Source organism: Tachysurus fulvidraco, chromosome 13 (assembly GCF_022655615.1).
Source record: "Tachysurus fulvidraco isolate hzauxx_2018 chromosome 13, HZAU_PFXX_2.0, whole genome shotgun sequence".
Classification (NCBI taxonomy): domain Eukaryota; kingdom Metazoa; phylum Chordata; class Actinopteri; order Siluriformes; family Bagridae; genus Tachysurus; species Tachysurus fulvidraco.
The window spans coordinates 11880516-11907726 of record NC_062530.1 but is presented as its reverse complement, the minus strand read 5'-3'; the positions used below and the strand labels follow the sequence as shown (position 1 = coordinate 11907726).

At 37.8% G+C, this 27211-nt stretch overlaps 2 protein-coding genes across 5 annotated transcripts in view; one reads left to right on the top strand and one right to left on the bottom strand.

Moving 5' to 3' along the window:
* Positions 1–566: 566 nt before the first annotated feature.
* spred3 (sprouty related EVH1 domain containing 3) lies at positions 567–13621 on the top strand. 2 transcript variants are annotated; one of them, XM_027174732.2, is made up of 6 exons: positions 567–881; positions 3444–3609; positions 3772–3940; positions 4158–4219; positions 8123–8281; positions 8549–13621. In XM_027174732.2, the coding sequence occupies exons 1-6, from the start codon at positions 871–873 to the stop codon at positions 9530–9532; spliced, it is 1551 nt and encodes a 516-aa protein (XP_027030533.1). In that variant the 5' UTR covers positions 567–870; the 3' UTR covers positions 9533–13621. The 2 variants fall into 2 exon arrangements, with proteins under 2 accessions (XP_027030533.1, XP_027030534.2); XM_027174733.2 differs by lacking the exons at positions 567–881; positions 3444–3609; positions 3772–3940; positions 4158–4219 and adding an exon at positions 5342–5776.
* The window catches only part of dhx34 (DEAH (Asp-Glu-Ala-His) box polypeptide 34), a 26275-nt gene continuing 12545 nt past the window's right edge, over positions 13482–27211 (bottom strand). For 2 of the 3 annotated variants that reach the window (XM_027174728.2, XM_027174729.2), the window contains 13 exons: positions 25717–25819; positions 25381–25598; positions 24604–24778; positions 24043–24236; positions 23843–23944; positions 23431–23682; positions 22398–22571; positions 22131–22227; positions 21923–22026; positions 20342–20623; positions 19908–20081; positions 13955–14096; positions 13482–13815 (listed from right to left, as the gene is read on the bottom strand). In XM_027174728.2, coding sequence (XP_027030529.1) covers positions 13688–13815; positions 13955–14096; positions 19908–20081; positions 20342–20623; positions 21923–22026; positions 22131–22227; positions 22398–22571; positions 23431–23682; positions 23843–23944; positions 24043–24236; positions 24604–24778; positions 25381–25598; positions 25717–25819 — 2145 coding nt within the window. In that variant the 3' untranslated portion in view covers positions 13482–13687. Of the gene's footprint in view, positions 13816–13954; positions 14097–19907; positions 20093–20341; positions 20624–21922; positions 22027–22130; positions 22228–22397; positions 22572–23430; positions 23683–23842; positions 23945–24042; positions 24237–24603; positions 24779–25380; positions 25599–25716; positions 25820–27211 lie in introns of those variants that run through there. The other variant, XM_027174731.2, reaches the window with a different exon arrangement.

The following is a 27211-nucleotide window of genomic DNA, read 5'->3' as shown; positions in this document are numbered from 1 at the left end:
AACACGTAAGAATTCAGCCGTGGCTCCACTAGTGCTGCGTCGAATACAATGGCAGCCTCAAAGGAGCTTTCCAAGGTACTGAACAAATAATGTCTAGAATAGTGCATTTGCCGTCAACAGTATTAAATATTCGAATATTTATTTGCTGAGTTATCCATGCTCAGAAAATATTTGGTTAATCTCGGCAATGGCAATGTTACGTATATCATCTATTTTTGAATTGGCTGTTGTCTCACGTCAAAACGCTCCACATTAGTGTGACAAGAGACCTTGGAGCAAAGGACTTGGAAGCAAACGAGTTATAAAGCAAAGCAAATGTACAAAGCAAATGTATCGCCAACTGATTTGTTTAATTGCCATTTGCACTAGATGTCACCCGCTGAGACTGGTGAGTGAGCTATTGTTCTGGTGCCTCGATGTTCAGAAGGAAACACGGCAGGTAACGTACAAGGAAAACAACGGAAAGAAACAGGGAGGGAGTTAGAGAGAGAGAGAGAGAGAGAGAGAGAGAGAGAGAGAGAGAGAGAGAGAGAGAGAGAGAGAGAGAGAGAGAGAGAGAGAGGGGATGCTGTCGTATAATCAACGGAACATGGCTGCTGCAATATCCAGCCCTATCCTAATACACCAAATAATATAAAGGTGGACACAAAAAAAAATTATAACATCGAGCGCGTTTAAGATAGATGCGTTTAAGATAGATACGTTTACATATATTTTTGGGGAGGGGGAGTGCGTGTGTATGTGTATGAGAGAGAGCGAAAGAGCAAGAGAGAGCGAGCGTAAGCGTGCGTGTGTGTTCTGTTGAGAAGGGAAATAAAAAAGACAGGAGACCGGGGGCAGCCAGCTCGAAGCTCCAAGCAGCACCAAGCCATGGAGGGCGAGTAAGTCCTTACATTTTATTTGACCAAACATTAGAGAAGACTAAACCTATGGGCAGTGGAACCGATGTTTTTTACCACCTCTAAGAGCCCGACCATTAAATCCGATTATAGCTGATATAGATATACTTAAACCATGTAGTTTTAGCTATGGACAGTGTACATTATTTATACATACATCTACGAAAATAATATACGCAGATAATTTATATCAATTTGCTTGAACCACAGTATTAAAATATTATACTGGAAACGCCGTACCAATGACAAATATATGTCAGTAAATATTTTCCTTGAAAATACAAAACAGCACGTTTTTCTTCAGATATTGCACAGTTCACCTAGCAATGAAATATGTCGCGGAATGTGTAGACGTACCGGGAAAATAATTCCAAAATATGGCGCTTTCCCGACCTATATCACATTTCTGATCGCATTCAACTATGTATCCAGCTAGAATGGATGAGTGGAACTTCCTTATGATTTTTATCAACGCACCTCGAGTTTCATTATGGTTTTAAAGCCAAACTTTATGAATGAAATCCGATTTTCTCTCTCCCCCCTTCCTCAACCCCCTCCTCTTCTTCATTTCCTTATGTCGCCCCCTCCCCCAACCCGGCGCTTGCTTCCTCCATTCCCTCTCGCACCCACTCATCTTTTTTTTTTTTTTTTTTTTTTACTAACAATTGCGTCTTATACACTTATATAGCATATCTCATATCACACAATCCGCCACTTTTATTGTATTTCATTCATAAAACTGCCAGTGCTTGACTGAGTGCGGATGTGAGCTGGAAGTGGGAGTGAGAAGAACGTAATGTCTGAAAATAATTAGCAGCACAAAATATCGACCAATCTCTAAAGCAAATTGTGTGTGTGTTCCTCTGCGTTTATTTTAGCATGTATTAACATGGGCATAATGATGATAATATCGCGGCTGTGTTCAAATACCACGGGCCTCGTATGGCTAATGGGCGCGTTCATTGATATACAGTATCTCCTAAAGAAATGCTCAGTGGATTTCTCTTTCTCCCTACAGGTTACTACTACAGGGCTACTACACCTTAGTTTGTCTCGAAATTATTTTGTTGTAATTAACTCTAGTTTCTATGTTGCCATTATTTTTTCTCTTTGTACAAAGCTCTTTCATATTAACACATTCAACAATTATGTCGAATCTTGATTTACAGTAAGTATAAACAATAATAAAACAAGTACGTCTTGTGAATAAGTGAAGTTTCTTATATTGTAAGGGAAAATTCGTTACCCTCTCTTACATGATCATTCACTAAAACTTGCCCTGCCTTGCTGCCATTGATATAATACTGTCTCACTGCACATTTTTAAGTCTATCAGCCTAAAGCTGACACTAAAATGGATATAAACATGTTAAAACCAAGATTAGACAAATCATAATTTATCTTAAACTTTCAATGAGCATTTTTGCAGAGCACTGTTAATATTTTGTAGAACCTCTCCTTGATCCCAAAGTATTTTTAATTTACCATTGGAAAATATAATTTCAGATTTTTGTTTATGTTCATATCATTGCATAATACAGTTCCTTCATATTTTTCATGTCCACTTTTATGCAGTAAATCTCCCATTCTACCACATCCCTAAGGTGTTCTGTTGATGCCTCTTAGTGGATAGGAAGGCCACTGTAGAACATTGAAGTCATTGTCATGTTCATAAAACCAGTTTGCAGGTTGGGCATGCAATTATGCTGTTGGTGCCAAATTCTGTATGCCTCAGCAGAAATTGAGATTCATTAGACCAGGCTATATTTTTTTTCCAGTCAAGGTTTTGTGAGCCTTTGGCCACTGCAGTTTCAACTTTTTGTTTTTGGCTGAGACAAGTGGAAGCTGACATGGACTTGTAGCTCATCAGCCTGAAGGTTTGATCTGATGTACATTCTGAGATGCTTTTCTTCTCATAACAATACATAGTCGCTATGTGAGTCACTGTAGCCTTTCTGTCAGCTCAAACTCAAACTCTCATCAACAAAGTGTCTGTATTTGTAACAGCTGAATTAAAAAAACAACAACAAAAAAACTGTTTGCATGAAATTACCAGGAGATCAGCATTTATGGAAATAATCAAACCAACCCATCTGGCACCAACAGTCATGCCATTGTCAAAGTCACTGTGCTGGCATTTTTTCCCAATTATGATACTTCACATGATTATATGTAGTGTACTGCTTTTAAATGATTAGTTAATTAGATAATTACATAAATCTGAAGGTGTGCAGATGTTCCTAATAAAGTGCTCTGTGAATGTATGTATTTATTATAGTGCCTGTAGATGAATAAAAGATATTTATATAAGATTATAATTTCCACTAGATTACTTGTTCTACTTAATCAAAAATGTCAAGACTACTTCTAAATTTACTATTCTTTTTCACCGAAACTATGTACTGTATAGTTTTCTGCTGTTTTGCAGGTCCTTCATTAGAACTGTGTTTGTTTGATGTTTTTGTATGTGTGTGTGTTTGCATGTGTAGTTTTATGTCTGATGCTCTATTAGCCTGTGTCCTCACACCTCACACCTCCCTTACAGTGTGCGTGTGCGAGCAGTAGTGATGACACGTGACGATTCTAGTGGTGGCTGGGTGCCCCTTGGAGGTGGAGGCCTCAGCAATGTTGTCATCTGTAAAGGAAGGAGTTCTGAAAGCCAAGCCCAGAAGGACTATCTCATACGTGGAGAGCGGCTGCGCGATCGAGCAGTGAGTGTGTGCGTGTGTGTTTATGCCTGTATCCAACTGACTCACCATTTTTTCACAGGACCCGGGCTTACCCTTCTTTGGGTCTTCAGTTTAGAGAATATATGTGACATCAGTGTGCCAATTTATTCACAGACCTACACTGACCCTTCTCTTTTTATGTAGCCCGTGCTTGAATGTGCCATTCAAAAGGGTCTGATCTACAACAAGGTGAACCCCATATTCCATCACTGGCGTGTGGAGGAGAGGAAGTTTGGCCTGACCTTCCAGAGTCCAGCTGATGCCATTTCTTTTGAAAAGGGACTTCAAATTGTCCTTGACAGGCTGGACAAAGGTATTCTAAGAACCTGGAGCCATAAAACAATGATACTGGTAGCATTTCAAAAATCCATTTTGCTTATGCTGACAATATGTCTTGTGGAAAATTATAAAAGATTGTGCAAAATACTGCATTCTTTAAGAACTGTTACTATTGTATAATGACTATATTGTCCACAGTATTTTTTGAGGGAGACAATCTAAATCTTATTTTTTAATAACTCTCATTTAAGGCTTTGACTCTCCTTCTTCCTCCACAACTGAGGAAGGAGACACAGAAGATGATGGCCAAACAGTGAGTCACATCATGACTTTTACTGCTATCAAGAAATCCATGCTTATAACACAGTCCATAAACAAAAGAAGCCCTTGCATTTTGCTTATTTCACCAATCCAAAAGCAGAAAAAACTTTTTTTATGGGGATTTTATAGAGGAAAAAACTGCACATGCGTTTATAATTAGGCATGTGAGTATGTTTCAGAATAACCAGTCATTAACTTGCTAAAAAAGCAATTATCAGACATCTGTCATCAATGATTCTGATGAACCCCAAATACAGCTGTTACTGTAAGATTTCAGTGCATGTATACTACAGTGATATTATAAAGAACAGGATGTCCCTCTATAAGTACACAGTGAAAACATATTAGGGAGGAACTATGGCAAATTAAAGGAGCTGCAAGAATATCTGACAAGTACACAGAATGTGACAACCAGCTCTTGTAATTTTCACGTCAGGGCTATGAGGTAGGGTAGAAAAATGAAAGCTATTTCTCACGGGGAGAGGGTCCATGTGTATGTGGGATAAATCCATGCCTGAAAAAATCACAAAGTCCACAAAGGAATGGTTTTAGTAGAAGAAGATCTGAAAATCTGCGAAATTACTTGAGGGCTATGCAAATCCCTGTTTTTCAAAGATCTGGAGAATTTTTGAAAGAAGAGTGGAATAAAATTGCTAAATGAAGATATTAACTTAAGTGGTGTAAACTATTTCATATATATCAAGGATGTGTATTTTTTTTTATATACATTGTTCATCAAACTATTAATTTATAAAAACATAATTGTTCATTAATTGTATATATACACTATATACAGTACTGTGCAAAACTCTGCTACTAAGGTATGGACAGTTTCATGTCACAGGTCATGGTCATACAACATGGCAAGACTGAGCACAAGACACAAGGTAGTTATACTACATCAGCAAGGTCTCTCTTAGGCAAAGATTTCAAAGCAGGCTGGTGTTTCAACAAGAAACACAAAGAAACGGACCGTAGATGCAGTGGTTGACTAAGGAAACAGATGAATAAAGCAGATGAAAAGCAGTTCATGCTTATTTCCCTTGTACAGCACTGTCATCTGCAAAGAACTGGAGGAAACCAATGGGACCCAGATATATCCATCTACAGTCCATAAAACTGTCACTGGAAGTGGTCTTTATGGAAGAATTGTGGCCATTAAGCCACATCACCAACGTGGAAGCAAGGATAAGAGACTCAACTATGCAGGAAATCATGGGATCTGGGAAACAGAAAAATGGTCTGGTCCGGTCTGATGAGTCAGATACTTCTGGCATCTGATTGGGCAGACATTTATTCTGCAGCAGGCCAATTACCACAAACATACAACCAATGTCATTACAAAGTATCTTCAGTATAGAGAAGATCAAGGAGTCCTGAAAGTAATGGTTTGGACCCCACAGAGCCCTGATCTCAACATCATTGTGTCTGTGTGGGATTATCTGTGATTAGTTCTTCCAAAATGTCTGGAAAAAAGATACTTGCAGAGTTTCTTCAAAAGCTGTGTGCAAGTGTACTGAGAAGAGTTGATGCTGTTTTGCAGGCAAAGGTTGGTCATACCAATTATTGATTTTTGTGTTCTTAAACAATTTCTGTTCTGTACATTTACACACACAGACACACATGTTAATATACAGTGGTGTGAAAAAGTGTTGGCCCCTTCCTGATTTTCTATTTTTTTTTGCATGTTTGTCACACTTTATTGTTTTAGATAATCAAACAAATTTAAATATTAGTCAAAGATAACAAGAAAACACATCATGCAGTTTTTAAATGAAGGTTTTTTTTAATTAAAAAACTAAATCGTACATGGCCCTGTGTGAAAAAGTGCTTGCCCCTAAACCTAATAACTGGTTGGGCACCCTTAGCAGCAACAGCTGCAATCAAGTGTTTGCAATAACTTGCAATGAGTATGTTAAAGCACTGTGGAGGAAATGTGGTGCACTCATCTATGCAGAATTGTAATTCAGTCACATTGGAGGGTTTCTCAGCATGAACCACCTCTTTAAGGTCATGCCACAGCCTCAATAGAATTCAGGTCAGGACTTTGATTAGGCCACTCCAAAGTCTTTATTTTGTTTTTCTTCAGCCATTCAAGGCTCATTGGATGTTATTGTGGGGTCTTTTTTGACATCTTGGATGAGTTGTCACTGTGCTCTTGCGGTAATTTTGGACAGCTGGCCAATCCTGGGAAGTTTCACCACTGTTCCATGTTTTCACCATTTGTGGAAAATGGCTCTAACTGCGGTTATGCTTCAGTCCCAAAGCTTTAGAAATGGCTTTATAACCTTTTCAAGACTGATAGATCTCAATTACATTCTTTCTCATTTTTGTTCCTGAATTTCTTTGGATCTATGCATAATGTGTAGCTTTTGAAGATCTAAGTAGCTTTTGGTCTACTTCACTTCTTTTTTAAGTGATTTCTTGATTGGGAACAGGTGTGGCAGTAATCAGGCCTGGGTGTGGCTAGAGAAATTGAACTCAGGTGTGATAACCCACAGTTATGTTTTAAATACCTTTTCACACAGGGCCATGTGTGTTTGGATTTTGTTTTCCCTTAATAATAAAAACCTTCATTTAATACTACATGTTGTGTTTACTTGTGTTATCTTTAACTAATATTTAAATGTATGTGTTGATCTTAAACATCATTGTGCAATTTGGGGAGTTCTCAAACATGCAGTTTGAGCAAGTCAACCAAAAAATTGACAAGAACTGAAGTCAATAGAAATGAGCAACTACACCAACTTCATTAAAAATCTTGCAAATTCTATCAAGGTATGCAAACTTTTGAGCACACACACACACACACACACACACACACACACACACACACACACACACACACACACATATATATATATATATATATATATATATATATATTGTAGCTGTTGTTTTCAGCATGGGATATGTCAAACACACCAAATATGTATTTGTTTTTTTTTAAACAATCAAACAACAAAAAACCCTTAATGTTCTTAAATTTCTTTAATACAAATAGATATAGTATGATGAAAGGCTGAACATCAGGATAAAAAAAATCTGGATGTTTGGAAAAGATTTTTGGCTATAGCAGGAGGCAGGTTGTTTGCCAAAGGGCTGGAGAATGGTACAATAATGAGTGTGACAATGAGGCATAGTAGAGGTTTGTTTGAGACTGGGGCTGTATTTAGTCAGGACTAATGGTGTCCACAATGTGGTGACCTAAAAATATTCAGCCAATGTCATTAAGAACATCTTCAGTTTAGTAAAAAACCAGGAAGTCCTGGAAGTGATGTTTTGGCCCGGACAGTGCCATGAACTAAACATCATCAAGTCTGTCTGGGATCACACGAAGAGACAGAAGGATATGAGGCAGACTACATCCACAGAACATTTGTTGTTAGTTCTCTAATATGTTTCAAACAAGCTACATTTCTAGATCCTTCAAAAACTGTGTCGAAGTGTACCTAGAAGAATAGATGGTGTTTTGCAGGCAAGCGGTAGTCACACCAAATATTGATTTCTTCGTTAAGATTTCTGTTCTGTTTATTTACTTTCCATTTTGTTAATTTATATCACAAACTATTAAAACCTTTTTCTAAGCATTCTTATTTTACAGCATTTTTCATGCCTGCCTAAAACTTTTGCACAGTACTGTGTATATGTATGTATGTATGTACGTAAATATCATTCAAGTAAATTCTACATTTGTAGTCCGGGAAAAAAAAAATCCTGCAATTTAGCAGTCTGCTGCCACTGTCAGGTGAAAGGAAAATTTTCAATGTGTTGGCCAGTGGGCCACCTATCAGACAAGAGTGATTCTGCAGCACAATTAACATATCTTTGTGAGTCAGGTGTTGGACATCCTACACTAGGTCCAGCAGGCTTGATAACTTGCAGTTTGTATCAGTCTCACACAGGCAGTGAATCATCCTCCAACAGCAGAAAGGAGATGTTACCCAAGCCCATAACCATAGTCACTAGCGAGTCGTCTACTTGCTTTGTCCGCTCCGCAGAGGAATTTGGATATGGGGAAGGGCATGCCATCACCATTCAGACCCCTGGACAGGTATTTCAATTATTTTACCTGTCTATTACAATATTTAGATTAAATATGGATGACAAAGGACAGATACAGTTAATATTGGAGATATACTTCAACATTTATATTTACTACAATTAGCCAAAGCATCATGTAACATCATGTAAGCACTGACATTCTGTGTTAAAAATATTTCCATTGTCCACAGTTTTATTGGTAGCAAAAATTGTGATAATGTCTCAAATGTCACCTATGGTTCTCAATTTCCTCTTGCCATCACTTGCTTTTCGCCAGGTGAATAGGCGGTCCTGCCAGCACCAGCTTTCCCAAGCATCAGTTATGTTGAACCCTCCAGCCCCTCCTCCTCCTCCTCCTGCTCCCCCAACCTCTCCTTTAGCACCCCCAGCCTCCTCACCCCTGTCCTCACTTTCCCCTACCGTGTCCTTACTGGAGGAAGGTGACCTACACAATATAGATCCATGCAAGGATTTATGGGGCTCACGGGGATATGAGGACTACCGACGTGCTGAGGCCACACGGACAAAAGTTGGGGGCCTGACAGGAGGTGTCATGGTAGGAAGTGGTCCAGATAAGTCAGAACTGTGTGTGGTGCACTTTGAGAAAGAACTACCTAGTGTAGGTACTTCAGGCTGTGAGGTCACTGTTATAATGGACACCAAAGGGTCTCGGCGCCACTCCTCCTCACCAACCTGTATGCCTAATGCTATGTCCGGAGCATCTCCTGTAAGTGGCTCCCCACAGGAGACAGGCAAAAGTTCACCCTCACCATGCTGCATCCATACTTCACTTGCCACACCTCGCTCTCGGACTCGCAAAAGAGGGGGCAGTGGGACCAGTGGGGGGGGGGATGTCATCTCACCTGATGATGACAGCCCATGTCCACAAGGCTCGTCATCATGTTCATCACGCTGTGTGTACTGTCGCTCGGTGTTTAGTGCCTCAGAGAATGGACGTGGCCGCTGCCGGGATGCACCAGATCCAGCTCTACACTGCCTACGTCAGTGGACGTGTGTGTGGTGTGCTGAGAGTCTGCTTTACCACTGCATGTCAGATTCTGAAGGAGAGTTCTGGGAGCCATGTTCATGTGAAGACTCGCTTGGACGTAGGCCACACCCACTCTGCTGTGCTGGCTGGATGGCACTGCTGGCATTGTCACTCTTTGTGCCCTGCATGTGCTGCTACTTGCCCCTGCGAGCATGTCTGCGTTGTGGGGAAAGATGTGGTTGCTGTGGTGGAAAGCACAAGGCTGTGCGATGAGACCAGGCTGTGAGAGGTTATAAGGCCACTTATAGAGATTGGAGGTAGAGGGAAGGGAAGACACCAAATGTTTTCATCTAAAGAATTGCCATAGTGCAAGATCTCTCTCCCCACAATTCTCTGCTGCATTCCATTTATACTCTACCAGGACCCTTAATGGTGGTGCCAACACACAATGCACTGGCACTGACTCTTGTTGAGGCTTATAGAAGGTGAATGCTGAAAACACCAATGTGTAAAGCTAGGTTGTTTTTTGTTTGTTTTTTTAGTCAGAAAGACGATACAAGACAACATTACAAAAATGTATATCTTTCTTTCCTTAACAATGATGGATAATTGTTTATATAACATTTATTAACATGCTCCCTTTTACCTCTTTACACAGTTTTGCCTCAATGTTCCAGACAGGTTAGACAAAAAGAAAAAATATGCAGAAATGCATTGGCATACAGAGGCACACTGACTTTGTGTCTTTTGAGCATTTCTTATGTAAGTATGAGAACACTGTTCAGGAAGATTTTGACATAACAGTGAGTGGAAGGGTACTTATATGATCACTAAAATTGCAATGCACAAACACACTTCAGAAAATTAAAGTAGTATTGTATTTTAAACCAAACCTATTTTTAAACTTCAAAACATACCAACATACCTTTTCAACATTGGCTTTAATGTGAAAATTCATACAAATAATTTAATTAGTAATAAAATTGCAATTTATATTTTTATTAAGACCTTGTTGATAAGAACAACTTGGGCCTGGGGAAATTAAGGCCTGTTACAGAAAATATTGTTAAAAAAAAGGTGAAAGTGGTCAATTGCATCAAGTATTTATCTGCATATAAAGATACAATCACTCACTTACATACAGTCATGTTGTATACAGAAAGCCATCCCAGGAAATGTTTGGCCACATTTAGTGCCATTCTGTACAATCATACTAATTTTTCACTATAATCAATTGCAAAGTGAACATTTTAGTAGTAATATACTGTAAATTCAGAAAGTATTCAGACCCCCTTCACTTTTTTTTTTCATAGTTTATATTGCAGCCTGATACTACAATCTTCATTTTTCCCCTAATATACTCAGTGCCCCATAATGACAGTAAAAACAGACTTCTAGAAATGTCTGTAAATTTGTTTAAAAAAAAGAACCTTTACACATTACTTAGTTGATACTCCTTTGACAGCAATTACAGCCTCTCTTAATTAAAGTCTTTTTGGGTATGCTGCAACAAGCTTTGCACCCCTGGACTGGGGAGGATTTTCTCCCATTCCTCTTTGCAAATCCTCTCAAGCTCTGATGGTAACATTTTCAGTTCTCTCCAGAGATGTTAAACAGGGTTTGGGTCAGGGCTCTGGCTGGACCTTGTTGTCATGTTGAAAGGTGAACCTTTGGCCCAGTCCTGAGCACTGTGGAACAGGTTTTTATTGAGGATATCTCTGTACTTCGCTGTGCTCCATTCAGCTTTCCCTCAACCATGACCAGCCTCCCAGTTTCTGCTGCAAAAAAACCCATCACAGCATGATGCTGCGACCACCATACTTTACTGTTAAGATGGTATTGGAGGATGATAAGCAATGACCGGAATTCTCCAAATATAACATTTAGAATCAAGGCCAAACATAGCAATCCTTTTTTTTTAACAGATAATGATGGTTCAATCAGACCATAGAATCTTTCTCACAGTCTGATATGAGGAAGAAACCTTGAGAGGAACCAGGCTTAAAAGGGAACCCATCCTCCTTTGGGTGACAATGTACAGTAAATAACACAAGTGCAAATAATATAATTTCTACAAAAGTTTATTAGTGCAACCAAGAGCTTCTGAGGAACTAGTAGGTCAGAGCAAACTCTGAGTTCCCCATGGGAACAACACTAATTAATTCCTGCCAAAGTATTCAAATGACAGCTGATAAATTTCAGACCATACAGCTGACTGAAGCAAAAATGGTTCAAAAAAGGCATGACAGTCCCTATCCGCAGCTATCCCATTAGTCACTGGCAGGGTGATCAATCAAGGCAGGGTGGTCACCGGGTAACAAGACTCCAACCAGGGGTAGAACGTAAAGATTAACGAATTAGGTACATAAGAAGAGACAATCAGACCAGGAACTCAGAACACTGAGAGCTCGGAAGTGGCATGTATAGCTCAACAGAAAGAGAGAGGAGGGAGAGAGACAGAGATTGTAATCAGGTAATGAACGATGTACATTATGTACAAAGTGCAGACAGGGACTCTGGCAAGACTAGCTATGACAGCATAAGTAAAAGGAAGAGCTAGAAAGTGGCATACATGAGGGCTTCCTCATTCCACAGAGCTAAGGACTTAAAGTAAGTTGTCCTAGCCACATACAGTATAGTGCAATATGTGCAACCTAGTACAAACAGTGTGAGACAAAAGGCAGTACAGAGGGATGATACAAAACACTGCATGTCAAATACACAAAATAGAGCCAACCAGTGTGCATTACAGGATTCTGAACAAAGAGAGTTATAAACAAATATACACTTGTGGAATATCAATAATTAAACTTCAAGTGTAGATGCAAAGGGTTTGAATACTTATGTACGTTATTTTTCACTTTTTTCTTTTTCATACATTTGTTTGAAGTTTTAAAGTATTTGAAGTTATGAAGTATTAAGTGAAGAATAATAAGGAAAAATATATTTTAACGATTGTACTATCAGGGTGCAACATAAATAAATAAAAAAGTGAGAGGGGTATAAATTTATAATTTCTGAATTTTTGAATCCTCTATATAATTTAACTGATTATCAGTCATATTAAACCAAATGACTTACACAGGGATTGTTCCAACATGATCTTAAATTACATTCAAATATGTCTGGCAAAATTTATCGTTGAAAATATAAATCTATTAATATAAACGTTGAACTTTTTGCAACTGAATACAATGTACAAAAATGCTCTTCAGAGTAAAGAACTTGGACAAATATAATCAAAGACAAATCATGTTAAACACTGCCTGACCACAGACCGAACCTCATAGCCTCATAACAAGCAGCTGCTATTTTTAAAACCAAACCCCAATTTTTTTTTCTTCTGCTGAAGATCACACAAACCCCATTACAGAATTTGAGGTACTGTATCAGAGATACAAAATCAGTGTGATGCAATGTATGCTGTGTAGGCATTTTGATACAATACTGGAGACAATGCTATAATAGTACCCCATACTTATTGAATCACTACAATTATGCATCAACTTTTGATCGGAAGTATTTAGTCAAGTAAAATGCTTATATTGTAATAGATTACATGAAAACAATGACATAAATCACATGCCCACCTACTAACACTTTTTCTAGTCCTTGAGCTTTCCTACCTGGTTTTGCCCTTTAATTTTGCCCCACTATTTCATCTTAATAAATGTGCCTTTTGATTTGATTAATCAATAACATAGTTTTAAAGTAACTATGTACACAAGTACTTACTTTGGGATCATTTATTTCTGCCAATGTGCATATTTTAATATGTATTGACTAGGTTAAAAAATGATTACTGAGGAAAAATGTTTATTTATTTATTGAGATATTTATTCTAATTATTTTTGGAGACAGGTTTTTATTCCTGTGCTATCTGACTTCTCTGACTCTGTGCCAATGTGCTGCTTTGATGTGTTACATATTGTGGGTTTGTATCCTTAATTAAACCCTCATTCTATATTTTAATGATGCACAGAATATTTGAATCATACGATCTATGTCTTGTATCTTCATATAGGTGATGATAATTTTATAGGCAAAAAGGACTACAGGCTTGCAGTAACTGGTCAGAAAGTTTTGAAAGTATTAAATACACTGGATCTTTCAGGGAAAAGTGTGTTTATAAACAAGAAACTTCTTTCAAGTGTACTTTCATATAGTGAAAATTGTTAAATGAACATTATTCAATTATGTTGATAAAAAAAAGCACGTGTAATACATTTCTGGACAATTGAATTTATAGTTCAGAAATAGGCAAGATTATGATTCTCATAGAACTATGATTTACAATTGCACATCCAGTTTTACACACACAGCTATATTTTTCAGAAATATCCAAAACTTTTTTTTTTTTTTTTACAAGAATCTTATACAAATTTCTTCTTCAAAAAATATGTTAATGTGCGCAGGGACAGGAAGAACTCAGGACAAGTGTTGGTGTTTGTGTTTAAGTATTTCAGTGGAGGATAAGGTGAAGTCTTTCTTACAGATATTACAATGGTAGAGTCTAGTCAAATTAGACAAGGATCCAGATTTTACTGTATCAGGCTCTGTGGACAAAAAAAATAAATAAAAAGAACTCAGATTAAAGTTTTCCATAAAACTGCAGAACTTTATATATTAACCCGAAAAAATAACAAATAACTCAATGTAATTTAGTGCCTCAATCAAGTAACAGCCATGTCTTACCCTCCTTAATTGGCAGTTCCTCTAGTGGTCTACAGGTGGCCTCATGCTGTATTTGCTCCAGTGGTGTGAAGGGCATGTGCAGGTCACAGTGGGGACAAGTCCAAAATGTCCGCACACACTCACTGTACAAGTCTTTGGAGTCCTTTATTGTATGCAGACATGCAAGGGAGACAGTAATGATGCATTAGTCATTTTTAATTTACAGGTAAGTCACAAGTGGTGTTTCGAAATTGTCTAGGTCATTAGACATGTTACCAGTACCTATGGTATATTGTAAATCCAGTGAACAGCCAATACAGTGTACACTAGCTTCCGTGTACAGTGTTGTGAAAGTGTTGGCCCCTTCAAGATTTTTTATTTTAAAAAATCAACTGACAAATCAAAGATAACACAAGTAAACACAACATGCAGTTTTTAAATGAAGGTTTTTATTATTACGAGAAAACAAAATCCAAACCCAAAAGGCCCTGTGTGAAAACATTTTTGCTGTAGTTTATCACACCTGAGTTCAATTTCACTAGCCACACCCAGTCCTGATTACTGCCACACCTGTTCCCAATCAAGAAATCACTTAAATAAGACCTGACTGACAAAGTGAAGTATACCAAAAGATCCTCAAAATCTATACATAATGCCAAGATCCAAAGAAATTCAGGAACAAATGAGCAAGAAAGTAATTGAGATCTAACAGTCTTGAAAATGTCATAAAGCCATTTCTAAAGCTTTGGGACTCCATCAAAACCCAAGGAGAGCCATTTTCTAAATGGAGAAAACATGGAACAGTGGTGATCCTTCCCAGCAGTGGCCGGCCGACCAAAATTACCCCAAGAGTGCAGTGATGACTTATCCTAGATGTCGCAAAAGACCCCACAACATCCAAAGAATGCTGGTCTCACTTGCCTCAGTTAAGGTCAGTGATCATGACTCAAAAATAAGAAAGACTGGGCAAAAATGGCCTGCATGGCAGAGTTCCAAGATGAATTCCGCTGCTGATTTAAAAAGAACAATGGCTCGTCTCAGTTTTGGCAAAACACATCTTGATGATCCCCCAAAACATTTGTGAAAATACTCTGTGGACTGACTTTCTGGAAGGTTTGTGGCCCATTGTGTCCCGTAAAAGTAACACAGCATTTAAAAAAAAAAAGAACAAAGAACATCATACCAACAGTAAAATATGGTGGTGGTAGTGTGATGGTCTGGGGCTGTTTTGCTGCTTCAGGACCTGGAGGACTTGCTGTGATAAATGGAACCATGAATTTTGCTGTCCAACATAAAATCCTGAAGGACAATGTGCAGTCATCTGTGCATGACGTCAAGCTGAAGCAAACTTGGGTTCTGCAGCAAGAAATTGATCCAAAGCACACCATCAAGTCCACCTCTGAATGGCTGAATAAAAACAAAATGAAGACTTTCGAGTGGCTTAGTCAAAGTCCTGACCTCAATCCTATTGAGATGCTGTGGCTTGACCTTAAAAAGGTGCTTCATGCTTGAAAACCCTCCAATGTGCCTGAACAAAAATTCTGCACAGATGAGTGAACCAGAATTCCTCCACAGCGCTGTAACAGACTCATTGCAAGTTATTGCAAACGCTTGTTTGCAGTTCTTGCTGCTAAGGGGGGCCCAACCAGTTATTAGGTTTAAGGCAAGCACTTTTTCCACACAGGGCCATGTAGGTTTGGATTTTGTTTTTCCTTAATAATAAAACCTTAATTCAAAGACTACATGTGTTTACTTGTTATATTTGACTAATATTTAAATTGGTTTGATAGTCTGAAACATTAATGTATGACAAACATACAAAAAAAAAAATACGGAGGGGCCAACACTTTTTCCCACACCACTGTATGTAGCAAAGTCATAAGAGTTGCTAACTCATCTATAATGTAAACTAAACACTGATTATACACACAACTTAAATTAACCACAACTGTTAGTAGTGTATTTATTACTAACACATTTTTGTTACTTTATGGAAAGTTTACACTGTTGGTTAAGTTTATTCTATTTATTAACAGGCAGATCATGATATCTTTCCAGAGCACTCACTAGAGACACTTGACTGAATTCAAATACTTGCTAAACATTGATTTTCTGTATACAACAGTTTGAGTAATGAAGACGAGTCCATAAGAGTTAATTAAATCCATTAATTTGACTAACATTTTTGCTTCTGTACAACACCACAGTGGATGTGAAATAAATTAAGCACAATATGATTGTAGTGTAGACTTTCAGCTTTAATTCGGTGGTTTAACAAAAATATTTTAACAATCTGCTACATTCTCCAAAAAGGAATGCACTACTGAGATCAGCAACACCAAAAGGCCTGGAAAACCACAGAAGACAACTACTAAATTTGTATGTGAATGATTGGTTTCTTTTCACCAAAGACAAGAATTCTGCAGTATGAAAGCAACCAGAGTGAAAAAGCCAGTCATCTGACCTCAACCCAACTGAGCATGCTTTTCAGTAACTGCTTTAACTAACTAACTCTTTTCTAAAGCTAGAAAGAATAACAAACAAGCAGCAAGGTAGCTGCCATACAAGCCTGGCAAAGCAAGTCAAGGGAGGAAACTCAGCATTTGGTAAATGATATTTATATTTAGAACTGTGCTTGCATAATTATTTTTGAGTAGGTAAGATTTTAGACACAGTGTGTTTCTCACATTAGGGCCAGAATGTGGGGGAATTCAAATTTAAATATACTAAATAAAATTATAACTGCAACACTTGTTTTAGCCCCCATTTTTCATGAGTTGAACTCAAAGATCTAAGACTTTTTCTATGTACACAAAAGGCCTATCTCTCTCAAATATTGTTCACAAATCTGTCTAAATCAGTTAGTGAGCACTTCTCCTTGCCAAGATAATCCAACCACCTCACAGGTGTTGCATATCAAGATGCTGATTAGGCAGCAGGATTATTAGCAGGATTATTGCACAGGTGTGCCTTAGGCTGGCCACAATAAAAGACCACTCTAAAATGTGCAGTTTTATACTGTATTGAGGCCTGGGGGGTCCGAAAACTCGTCAGTATCTGGTGTAACCACCATTTGCCTCATGCAGTGCAACACATCTCCTTAGCATAGAGTTGATCAGGTTGTTGATGGTGGCCTGTGTAATGTTGGTCCACTGGCAGTGCGAAGTTTCTTAATATTGGCAGGAACTGGAACACGCCGTCATATATACGCCGATCCAGAACATCCCAAACACCTCAGTAGGTGACATGTCCGGTGACATGCTGGCCATGCAAGAACCAGAATGTTTTCAGCTTCCAGGAACTGTGTACAGATCCTTGCAACATGGGCCCATGCGTTATCGTACATTAGGTGATGTTCATGGATGAATGGCACAACAATGGGCCTCAAGAACTTATCACAGTATCTCTGTGCATTCAAAATGGCATCAATAAAATGCACCTGTGTTCGTTGTCCACAACATGCCTGCCCATACCATAACCCTACCGCCACAATGGGCCACTCAATCCACAACGTTGACATCAGCAAACCGTTCAGCCACATGATACCACACACACCATCTGTACAGTGAAAACCAGGATTTATCTGTGAATGAAGAACATTCAATTCACAGGCAACAACTCTGGTGGACATTCCTGCATTCAGCATGGCAATTGAATGTTCCATCAAAACCTGTGACATCTGTGGCATTGTACTGTGTGATAAAAACTTTACATTTTAGAGTGGCCTACTATTGTGGCCAGCCTAAGGCACACCTGTGCAATAATCATGCTGTCTAATCAGCATCTTGATATGCCACATCTGTAAGGTGGATGGATAATCTAAATTAAGACACATTTGTGAAAAAATATGAGAGAAATTGGCCTTTTGTGAAAATAGTATATATATATATATATATATATATATATATATATATATATATATATATATATATATATATATATATACACACGTATGTATATATATATATACATACGTGTGTATATATATATATATATATATATATATATATATATATATATATATATATATATATATATATATATACGTATATATGTATATATATATATATATATATATATATATATACACATATATACACACACATATATATATATATATATATAACGCGTTATAGTGACTTCTAAATATTTTAACCTAAGTTGAAATTAACGGTACTGGAATTAAGGTTACGCTTATTTGGTCTGTTCGTCCGGCGAACAGGCCGTGTACCTTTATTAATTCTATGAAGGCGGTATGTTCCCGGCCAAGAAAGACTCGCTTTCCTTTTACTGAATACCGTAATTTAAATTAAATTAACTCAATAGAGCATGTAGTTCAGACCCGATGTTGCTGGTACCTTAATTTGTGAGCGACACTCAGACAAATCACCTGTGGCTCAAAATTATGACATTTAATGAATGAGACAAACACAACATAAAACTAACTACACAAACAAACAAAAGAAATAGGGAAAATGAAGATGAAAATAAAATAAAACAAAAGAAATTAAAATTGGGGAAAGGGAGGAAGAGACTGGAAAGAAAAACTAGAGAAAGGAAGGAAAGGAATGGCAAGCTTAGACTCAAAAATTAATCACACCCTAACTGGGAAATCGTCACAGAAACTTAAATTCACCTTAAGATTCAATGAAAGATTCCTACTTAAAATTACGCATCTAAATTGGTTGGTAAAGGAAACGGTTACTTGCATTGGCTTACTGAACAAGAGTCCGGATGCAACAGAGAAATCTCTGAAAAGTCAGTTAGGGTGGGGTCAGATGTTCTTCCAAGTTCTCCTGAAGATCAGAGCAGTTGTCGTTCTTGGAAGTGAAGCTTGCTGGAACTTCTTTGAAGGAAGATGGAGTCGTCTTGAAGCTGTTCCGAAAGTCTGACCACGGATTAGTGGTGTTTGTGACAATTTAAAGGTCGCGAACTCCACCCATCTTTGGGGAGATGACCAATACTTCGGTCAAGGTTTTGGAGGGAAAAAACTCCCTTTGTTTCAGGTGTCTGTGGGCGTGGTTTAGCTATCAAACTTTTACATGACTTTAAAGTTTGATACAGGGTGTATTAAGACGGTATGGCGCCTTTCGTGCTCAAATCAAATACACCAGTGCTTGAAAAATGAGTAACCGATAATTTTGTGGTCATTTGGATACTAAACATGAAGGGTAATGACGGTATGAAGGCAGCGGTACATTACATACATAGATCATTAATCAAAGTATAACTTATTTTAAAATACAATGTTGTTTTCTGACACATGAATAAAATACACCCTTGTCAGGAAATTAAGGAGCAAATAATTTTAAGTCAGGCAAGCCTTAAAAGAAGAACACATTACAAAAAGGGTTATAAGAACGAGAACCTTAGAGTACCTTATCTTCGGGTTTTATTAGTAAAAGGAATGTCTCATTGTGTTGTGTGTGTGTGTGTGTGTGAGATCTCCTAATCAGAGAAGCCGCATGGGGTTATCTGGTCTTTGTGTAGGCTCCAGTCATTCTGGAGCCAGGTGTGTGTGTAAAACTGGGTTGCTCATCGGTTAATTGAGGAGATGTTGAAATTTAGGGTGCCTGGGACATGAAATCAAAAATGACTGGTACAAGACGCTACAATATATATATATAAAGATCGTTCTTAAAAGAATATTTGGAAATTCCTGTTTGTTTGCTATTTAGATATGTTAATTAAAATTCGCAAAAAAAATGAATGCTCTTAAGAATACTTGGTATCTTGAATGTGAAACGTTCCACATTCAAAGTAGGCATTCTTTAAAATGACAGATTGAAAAGTTTTTTTTGTTTTTTTTTTGTGAAATATAATTTGTTATTGTTTGTTAATATCATTTGAATTTTATTTTCAGTCTGGACATATCCAGTCCTACCAGAACACATACTGTACTACATTCTGAATGTACATGAAATTTCTGCACAGATGTACTTAAAAACTTAGAATGCTAGTAGAGATAACTTACACAGAGGCAATTATAGGTGAAGTAACTGGTGATGCATAGACCGCCTTTTATTAAATCTGGTTCAGCTTTCATCTCAGGGAAGAGTGGAGGGAGGGAAACATCCATGTTCAGCTGAGGTCCGACATACAGGTTCTGAGTCTGCAGTGGGGTAAGCCTTCTCAGACTGTAACTCACCTGGCAAGAGACTTATGTTAAATATTCTTCTTAATTTCATTGGAATAAGAGTGAGCAGGCAAAAGCTTGTTAGCAAATAATTGTGTTAATAAAATAATGATTTAATAATTTATTAATAATTTATTTCATTACATAAACTGACACTCCTAACCCAGCTTACTCAATACCAAAACATCCAAACTAGTAAACAATTAAGAAAACTGTCAAGCAAGCTAAAAATAATATAAACCACATGTATCCAGCACCAGAAGACCCATTACCTCAGTATACAGTAGAAAACGTACTAGTCCATCTGCGACCTTCTCGGTCTCACGATAGGCTGGTTTTGGGCCAGCAAGCCCCAGAACGGCATTAGATCTCAAACCTGACTGGCTCAACTTGGCCTGCAGCAGATTGTCCCATTTGTCCCTCATCTTGAGGGCAGAAGACAGCACTTTGAGAGCTGCCACCTTATCACATATAACCAGCTCTAGCCAGCCATCTACAACCAGCCGTGAGCAGTCTGCATTGCTGTCTATAGAGTTTGCCAATAGCAGCAAAACCTGGAGAAAGATGAAGAGTTGAGGGGAAAAAAGTAAATGATAATGGCAATAGACAATTCAGTCACAGGAATGGTATTATATTTATTAGGGCCTAAATAACAATTGTGTGGTCCTCATCAGCTTCCGAAAACAAACAAATAACCTTAGATGACAACAAAAACAAAGCTGATTTAAATATTTTCTTTATCATTCAGAAACCTGTGGGACAAAATATGTAGACCCTGTAATTCACTAACAAATGAAAACCAAAACCAATATCCAAAGCAACAATAAATTGAGGTAAACTCTGTTTCTGAAACAGAGTTTGCAGTTTTTCAGTCTTTCAGATTGTTTTAGAGAAATTCTTGCCTGCTCTTAAAGTATTGCCTCAGTTCATTGTTGTCACTTATGCACAGTTCTTTTGTGATCTTGCCATGATATCTCAATCTGGTTGAGGTCTGGACTGTGACTGGACAACGCCTTGATTTTTTTTACTGCTTTAGCTATTTCAATGTCTATTTGCTGGTGTGGTTGGATCACTGTTCTGTAACATGACCCAATTTCTGCCCAGTTCAAGTTGATGGACAGATGGCTTTACATTTCTCTCAGGAATATAAATAAATATAAAAAAAATCTGATATAAAGTAGGGATTATCATTGTCTCAATATCTGAAAGTTTCCGTGTGGCTGAAAAATAAGCCAAAATCACCAGTCATGCTGTCGCATTCTTTTTCCTAGCCGTCCTTTCATTAAAGCCATACATGTTCAGTCTTTTGTGCGATCATAAACATTTATTGTGCTTACAGAGCCTGCAGGTGACATGATGTAGCTCTTTTCCTTTGTATCTCGGAACATAATTGGTAAAATCCTGAACTGAATTTGTTGGGACACCCACTCCAATGACAACTGTCTCCATTTGTAAATAATCTCTCTCATGCTAGAATGGAAAATTGTTTAAATGTTTTAAGAAAAACTTAATTCTAACGTGTTTTTGTATTTTTTTGTGTCATCCGAGGTTATTTGTTGTTAAAATTATAGCACAGAAATGAAATAGGATGTATGACTGTCAAATAAGCATTTTGTCTTCAATCTCAGTTCCAGTTATAAAGGCACAATTACTTGTAAGCTTTCAAGTTTTTAATCATACATGAAACATATGTAGATGTGCTTTAGGGTAAGATAAAAACCTCTAAAGTCATAAAGGTTTCCAGGACTGGCATAAACTGTGCATAAACTGATACTTCTTTTAAGAAATCATTGTTTTACACTGTAGTCTGTAAGTCATATAGCCTGCTAGTGTTCAGTCATCATTTCTCTAACCTGCAAGGCAGGGACCCGTGCACAGTTTGACAAATATGGCTTGTTAGTTTCAAGCAGAGTTACAAAAGCCAGTAACTGATGCCCATTACTCTGTCCATCAGCACCTAGAAACATAAAAAAAATTGTGAAAGAGAATATGAGCATGAGAACATATATTGAGACATTTCATTTGATTACTGATTGCATGAGAGAGGTATACATAACTTACGGATTTCATGTTGAGGTATGTGCAACAAATCCGAATTACTGGCAAAAACACTAGTGGGATGAATCACAACACCTTGCTTGTTACGAGTGTGGAATACCTGAACAAAAGACATTCCTATTATATATTATATATGATAAAGTTACATCATTTCTAAGCAGAAATGTGTGAATTTGAAAACAAAATCAAAGTTTCCAAAACCAACCATAATTTTTCTGTGTGGGTATGTGTAGTTTGTGTGTGTGTGTGTGTGTGTGTGTGTGTGTGTGCCTGCTCTGAATCTTTGCGAGAAGAATTATGTTCATCAGGCAGGGCCAGCTGTGGGTACAGTCCACGGCAAAGCACCAGTCTGAAAAGAGCCCGTTCCTGAGAGGACAGCGTTGCACTGGCATATACATCTCCTTGAAGCTTGCATACATCATGCTGCAGTTTGAACTTTAATTCCTGTGACAAAAATTTCAGTAGAACTTTGTAAACCATATCATTGTTTTAAACACACACATGAAATTGAAAAAATACTCGTACAATATTATGATCTTAAGCCTTGACAATCCAGTAAGAGAAATTCAGTCAGCACTGCATCAGCGGTATTTGGTCAGAATTGGCAGAAAATTCACATGACATTATTCATACGCCCCATCACCTACAGGGTATATAAAAAGTCTTCATGCCTCTGTAAAAATGGCAGGTTTTGTGTTTTAATTAAACATGATTGAAAAATAAATAAATAAATAAATGCTGGCTTGTGACAAACACAAGGTATTTGCTTTTCTTTATTAGCTTGTCCTCAGTGTGCAGTCTATATTTACAGCTTTGTTTGTTTAGCATGCTAACACCTTTAGGCTTGTGCCTAACATGTCTGGCAGGCTGAATACAAAATAGCAGAGATTAAAACAAAGAGAAGGCAGGATTTGTAATAACCTGTATCCTAACATACTGTATTGTCCAATGGAGACAGTTCTGTACTTTTAGTTAACTGGTTGAGAGTTAGTGGGAACTTAGTGAGTAGTTTGTGTCTAAGGACCCATATTGCACACTGCATACTACATAGTTTGCCAGTATGCCAGTGATACACTTACTATTTAGTTATACTTCTTTGTGTGTTTAACGTAGGTGTGTATGCAGTATTGAATTCCGAATTGAATTGTAAGATTATTCTGCCCTGTGGAGATGTACAAGCATAGCCATTGGATTTCAAACAACTTAACATTTCTAAAGCTTAACCCAGCTTTAATAATCCTGTTATTTGTTGAGTGTGAACATCCTTGCTACCCAATTCCTGAACAACAAAAATATTAAGCACCTGTATGTCTATGTCTTGTACTGCAGAGTCTTTGTTCTTCTTGCTTGACCCTGCATCTTCATCTGAGTCAGAGGACAAAGAATTCTCCAGGCCTTCCTGTAGATGCAATACTTTCCTGCGACTGTTCTCTGTTAACTCATGCTCCCTCTTCAGCTGACGCAGTCTTTGATGTTCAGTCAACCTCTTCCTGCGCTGGGCCTGGTTCTCAGACACATAGTTTGACTCCACCAGCCCATAGCTCCTCAAAAGGTCCTGCAACCATGGTGCATAATGTATCAAGCAGATTTAGCAATTACAGATAATATATTGGCACGGGCTTCCATCATAGAAAATAAGGTAATATTCAATTTACACACAAAGCACCACCAATAAGACCACTATTTTAAAATTAATGTATATTACAGATGTTTACCTTGAATTGTTTTCTCAGATTGGCTATGTCATACAGTCTCTGTTCCTCTAGTCCTCTTCTTTTGCACCACTTCCTGGAGCCTCCTCCATTGTCACCTTTCGCCTACAGAGTTTCAATGAGATTGGTGCAATGCCTATCCCCATTTTTGTACCACAAAATACCACAAAAATGACAAACAAAAATGCATATAGCTGGCTCACCTGTACCCATGCATTGAAGGTGCTGAGCAAGGTGAAGGGGTCTCCCAAGTCACTTTGCAAGGTTTGGCGTGCAGTGGCGCAATCTGGGTTGTGCTGAGCACTGCGTAGAAATGGTGACTGAACACTCAATGCTGCAGCTACAGTCAACACTGGCTCCACCAAGTTAAATAGTGAACCCAGAACTAGCATTTTACCTAAAAATATACATGAAAGCACACTTAATTTTGCTTTTTGTCCATTTGATCATAACATTTGCAGCATTCATTAAAATGCCTTTACCTAAAGTACTCATAGTTATTTTAAATTACTTATTTGTTTCTATTTTTGGAATTTTGGAACTATGTTTATTACAAAAAAAAAAAATCATGGGAAAGGTAGTCAAAAATAACTGCAGGAACAGGAACAAACTGATAAAGCATTCTGTGGGAAAGCGTTGAATTGCATTGTAATATTGGAAGCAAAAGAAAATGAGATTAATAGTTCACACCAAAATGTAAGCTATATTAGAAAACAAATCTCAGAACCAAGATCAAAATCAAATAAAATTTAAGTGTCTCATACCAATAACCACATCCACAGGTAGCTTGGCCAGCAGACTGCCAATGGGGGTAAGCTCTCCTTGAGCATCTAGTGCGCTTTGTTCCTTTAGATACCTCACAGATGTCTGAATGCTAAATCTTGCAGGAGGGTCTATGAAGTTAAAAGAACAAGGATCTCCCAGACCCATGCTCTTCATCTGCACAAAAAAAGCATTTTTAAGGGTACCGATTACCCTTTAGTTTACTACACACATAAGTAACCCAAGGACCATGAAGCATCAAGCACTTCACACAATAAGTAACCCAAGGACCATGAAGGTATGATAATATATTACCTGCTATCTTGTGGTAAAACTAAAAATGTTTTATAGAGAATTAAACTTTAAATATCACATAACTCTCTGGTAACAAATATTTCAAACGCATATTTGAGTTTAACTGAAGTCGAGATATTAAACATGAGAACATTCTATAAGACACAGTGAAAAGAATAGTTTGTCTTAAATAATGCATACCTTGAAAGAACATCCTACAAATAATTTCAGATGTTATGCTCAGAAATAGACTTATGCTGTGTTTGTGGTGGCCTGTAAGTGGTCATATATGCTTTGATTTGTTGTCTTACACCAGCCATATTTGGCTAATGTTTATTTGTTTAGGTTTTGATAATAGGGTTAACAATTCAGTCACTGTTGCAGTATTCTGTAGTACTATGGTTTTTGTAATGATCAATCTATAATCAATCAATTAATGTTAACTGGTTTGAATTGAAAGAAGAGGCATGAGAGAACTTGAGTACCTGTAGCACTAACAAGTCTAGTGCCACTCGATGGATCTCAGGAATAGGGTATTGGGCAAAGGCCTCATAGTCTGACTCAGCATAGAGCCGGTAGCAAACTCCTGGCCCTGTTCGTCCTGCACGACCTTTCCTCTGCTCAGAACTGGCACGGCTAATCCAGTACTCCTGAAGTCTCTGCATTTTGGCCTTTGGGTCAAAGGTCATTTCTTTTACTTTGCCTAGAGATCACATGGTCAAGAAAGTCAAAATCAGACTAAATATATATTTACGGAATGTTGGATGAAAACTAACAACAGTAAAACTAAAGTGTGTCCTTTTCTTTAGTGGTTACTGTACCTGAGTCAACTACAAAGCGCACCCCATCAATGGTCACTGAGGTTTCAGCTATGTTGGTGGCAATGACGCATTTCCTCAACCCAGGGGGAGCAATATCAAAGACCTTGGAAACAAAGGTTCATTAATTAATTTATCTTCACTATCACTTTTTATAGTCATAATTACAATAAATCCACAGCTTATTCCAAAAACATTGCACGAAATGAGAATACAGCTTTAAATAGTATGGCAGTTCATCACAGGTAAACATGCCTGCATACTATTAGCCAATCCAAGCTTGAATATATACTGCATTAACAATCCAAATACTTTATGGTTGGCTGTTATGAGTATTACATGGATCTATTGGCACAGAATCCCATGTTATGTAAAATATAACATTATAGTATTACATAACTTGTTAAAAGGAAATAAAAACTGTAAAGCTTTCACTGGAAAATAGACTGCTATTCTGCTAAAAATACTTTCTGAATAATGTGATTAAACCTTGAGAGGTCTTCATCTGGGACATTAATCATACCTTTGTCCAGCATTTTTTAGTATACAGTATCTCACAGAAGTACACCCAGCACAATTTTGTAAATATTTTATTACATCTTTTCATGTAACGACACTGAAGAAATGACACTTTGCTACAATGTAAAAGTAGTGAGTGTACCGCTTGTATAACAGTGTAAATTTGCTGTCCCCTCAAAATAACTCAACACAGCCATTAATGTCTAATCTACTGGCCACAAAAGTGAGTACACCCCTAAGTGAAAATTTCCAAATTGGGCCCAAAGTTTCAATATTTTGTGTGGCCTTAATTTTTTTTCTAGCAGTGCTGGAATAGAATGTAAAGTGTCACAAGTAAAGTGCCGGCCAGTCAATCATCTTTACTCTCAGCTTCTTTAACAATGCAGTGGTCCTCTTGGAGGCGTGTTTTTGGTCATTATCATGTTGGAATACTGCCCTTCGGCCCAGTCTCCAAAGGGATCATGCTCTGCTTCAGTAGCTCACAATACATGTTGGCATTCATGATTCCCTCAATGAACTGTAGCTGCCCAGTGCTGGCAGCAGTCAATCTGCCCCAGACCATGACACTACCACCACCATGCATGACCGTAGGCAAGACACACTTGACAAGACACACTTGACAACCAAAAAAATTTATCTTGGTCTCATCAGACCACAGGACATGGTTCCAGTAATCCATGTCCTTAGTCTGCTTGTCTTTAGTAAACTGTTTGCAGGCTTTCTTGTGCTGCACACTTACCACCTTGCATTGTAGGAAAAGTGTCATTTCTTCAGTGTTGTCACATGAACAGATATAATAAAATATATGAGGGGTGTACTTACTTCTGAGAGAAATGGTATACAGTATGCTGGAGATGCTACTGAGCTGTTATTTACTTAGTAGCGGGGTGTTGTTTATCAGATCAAATCTCAGGTATCATGGTGCTTGCTTTCAAGTAACCCTTATTTTGCTCAACAATGGCTGCAAAGTGCAGATATA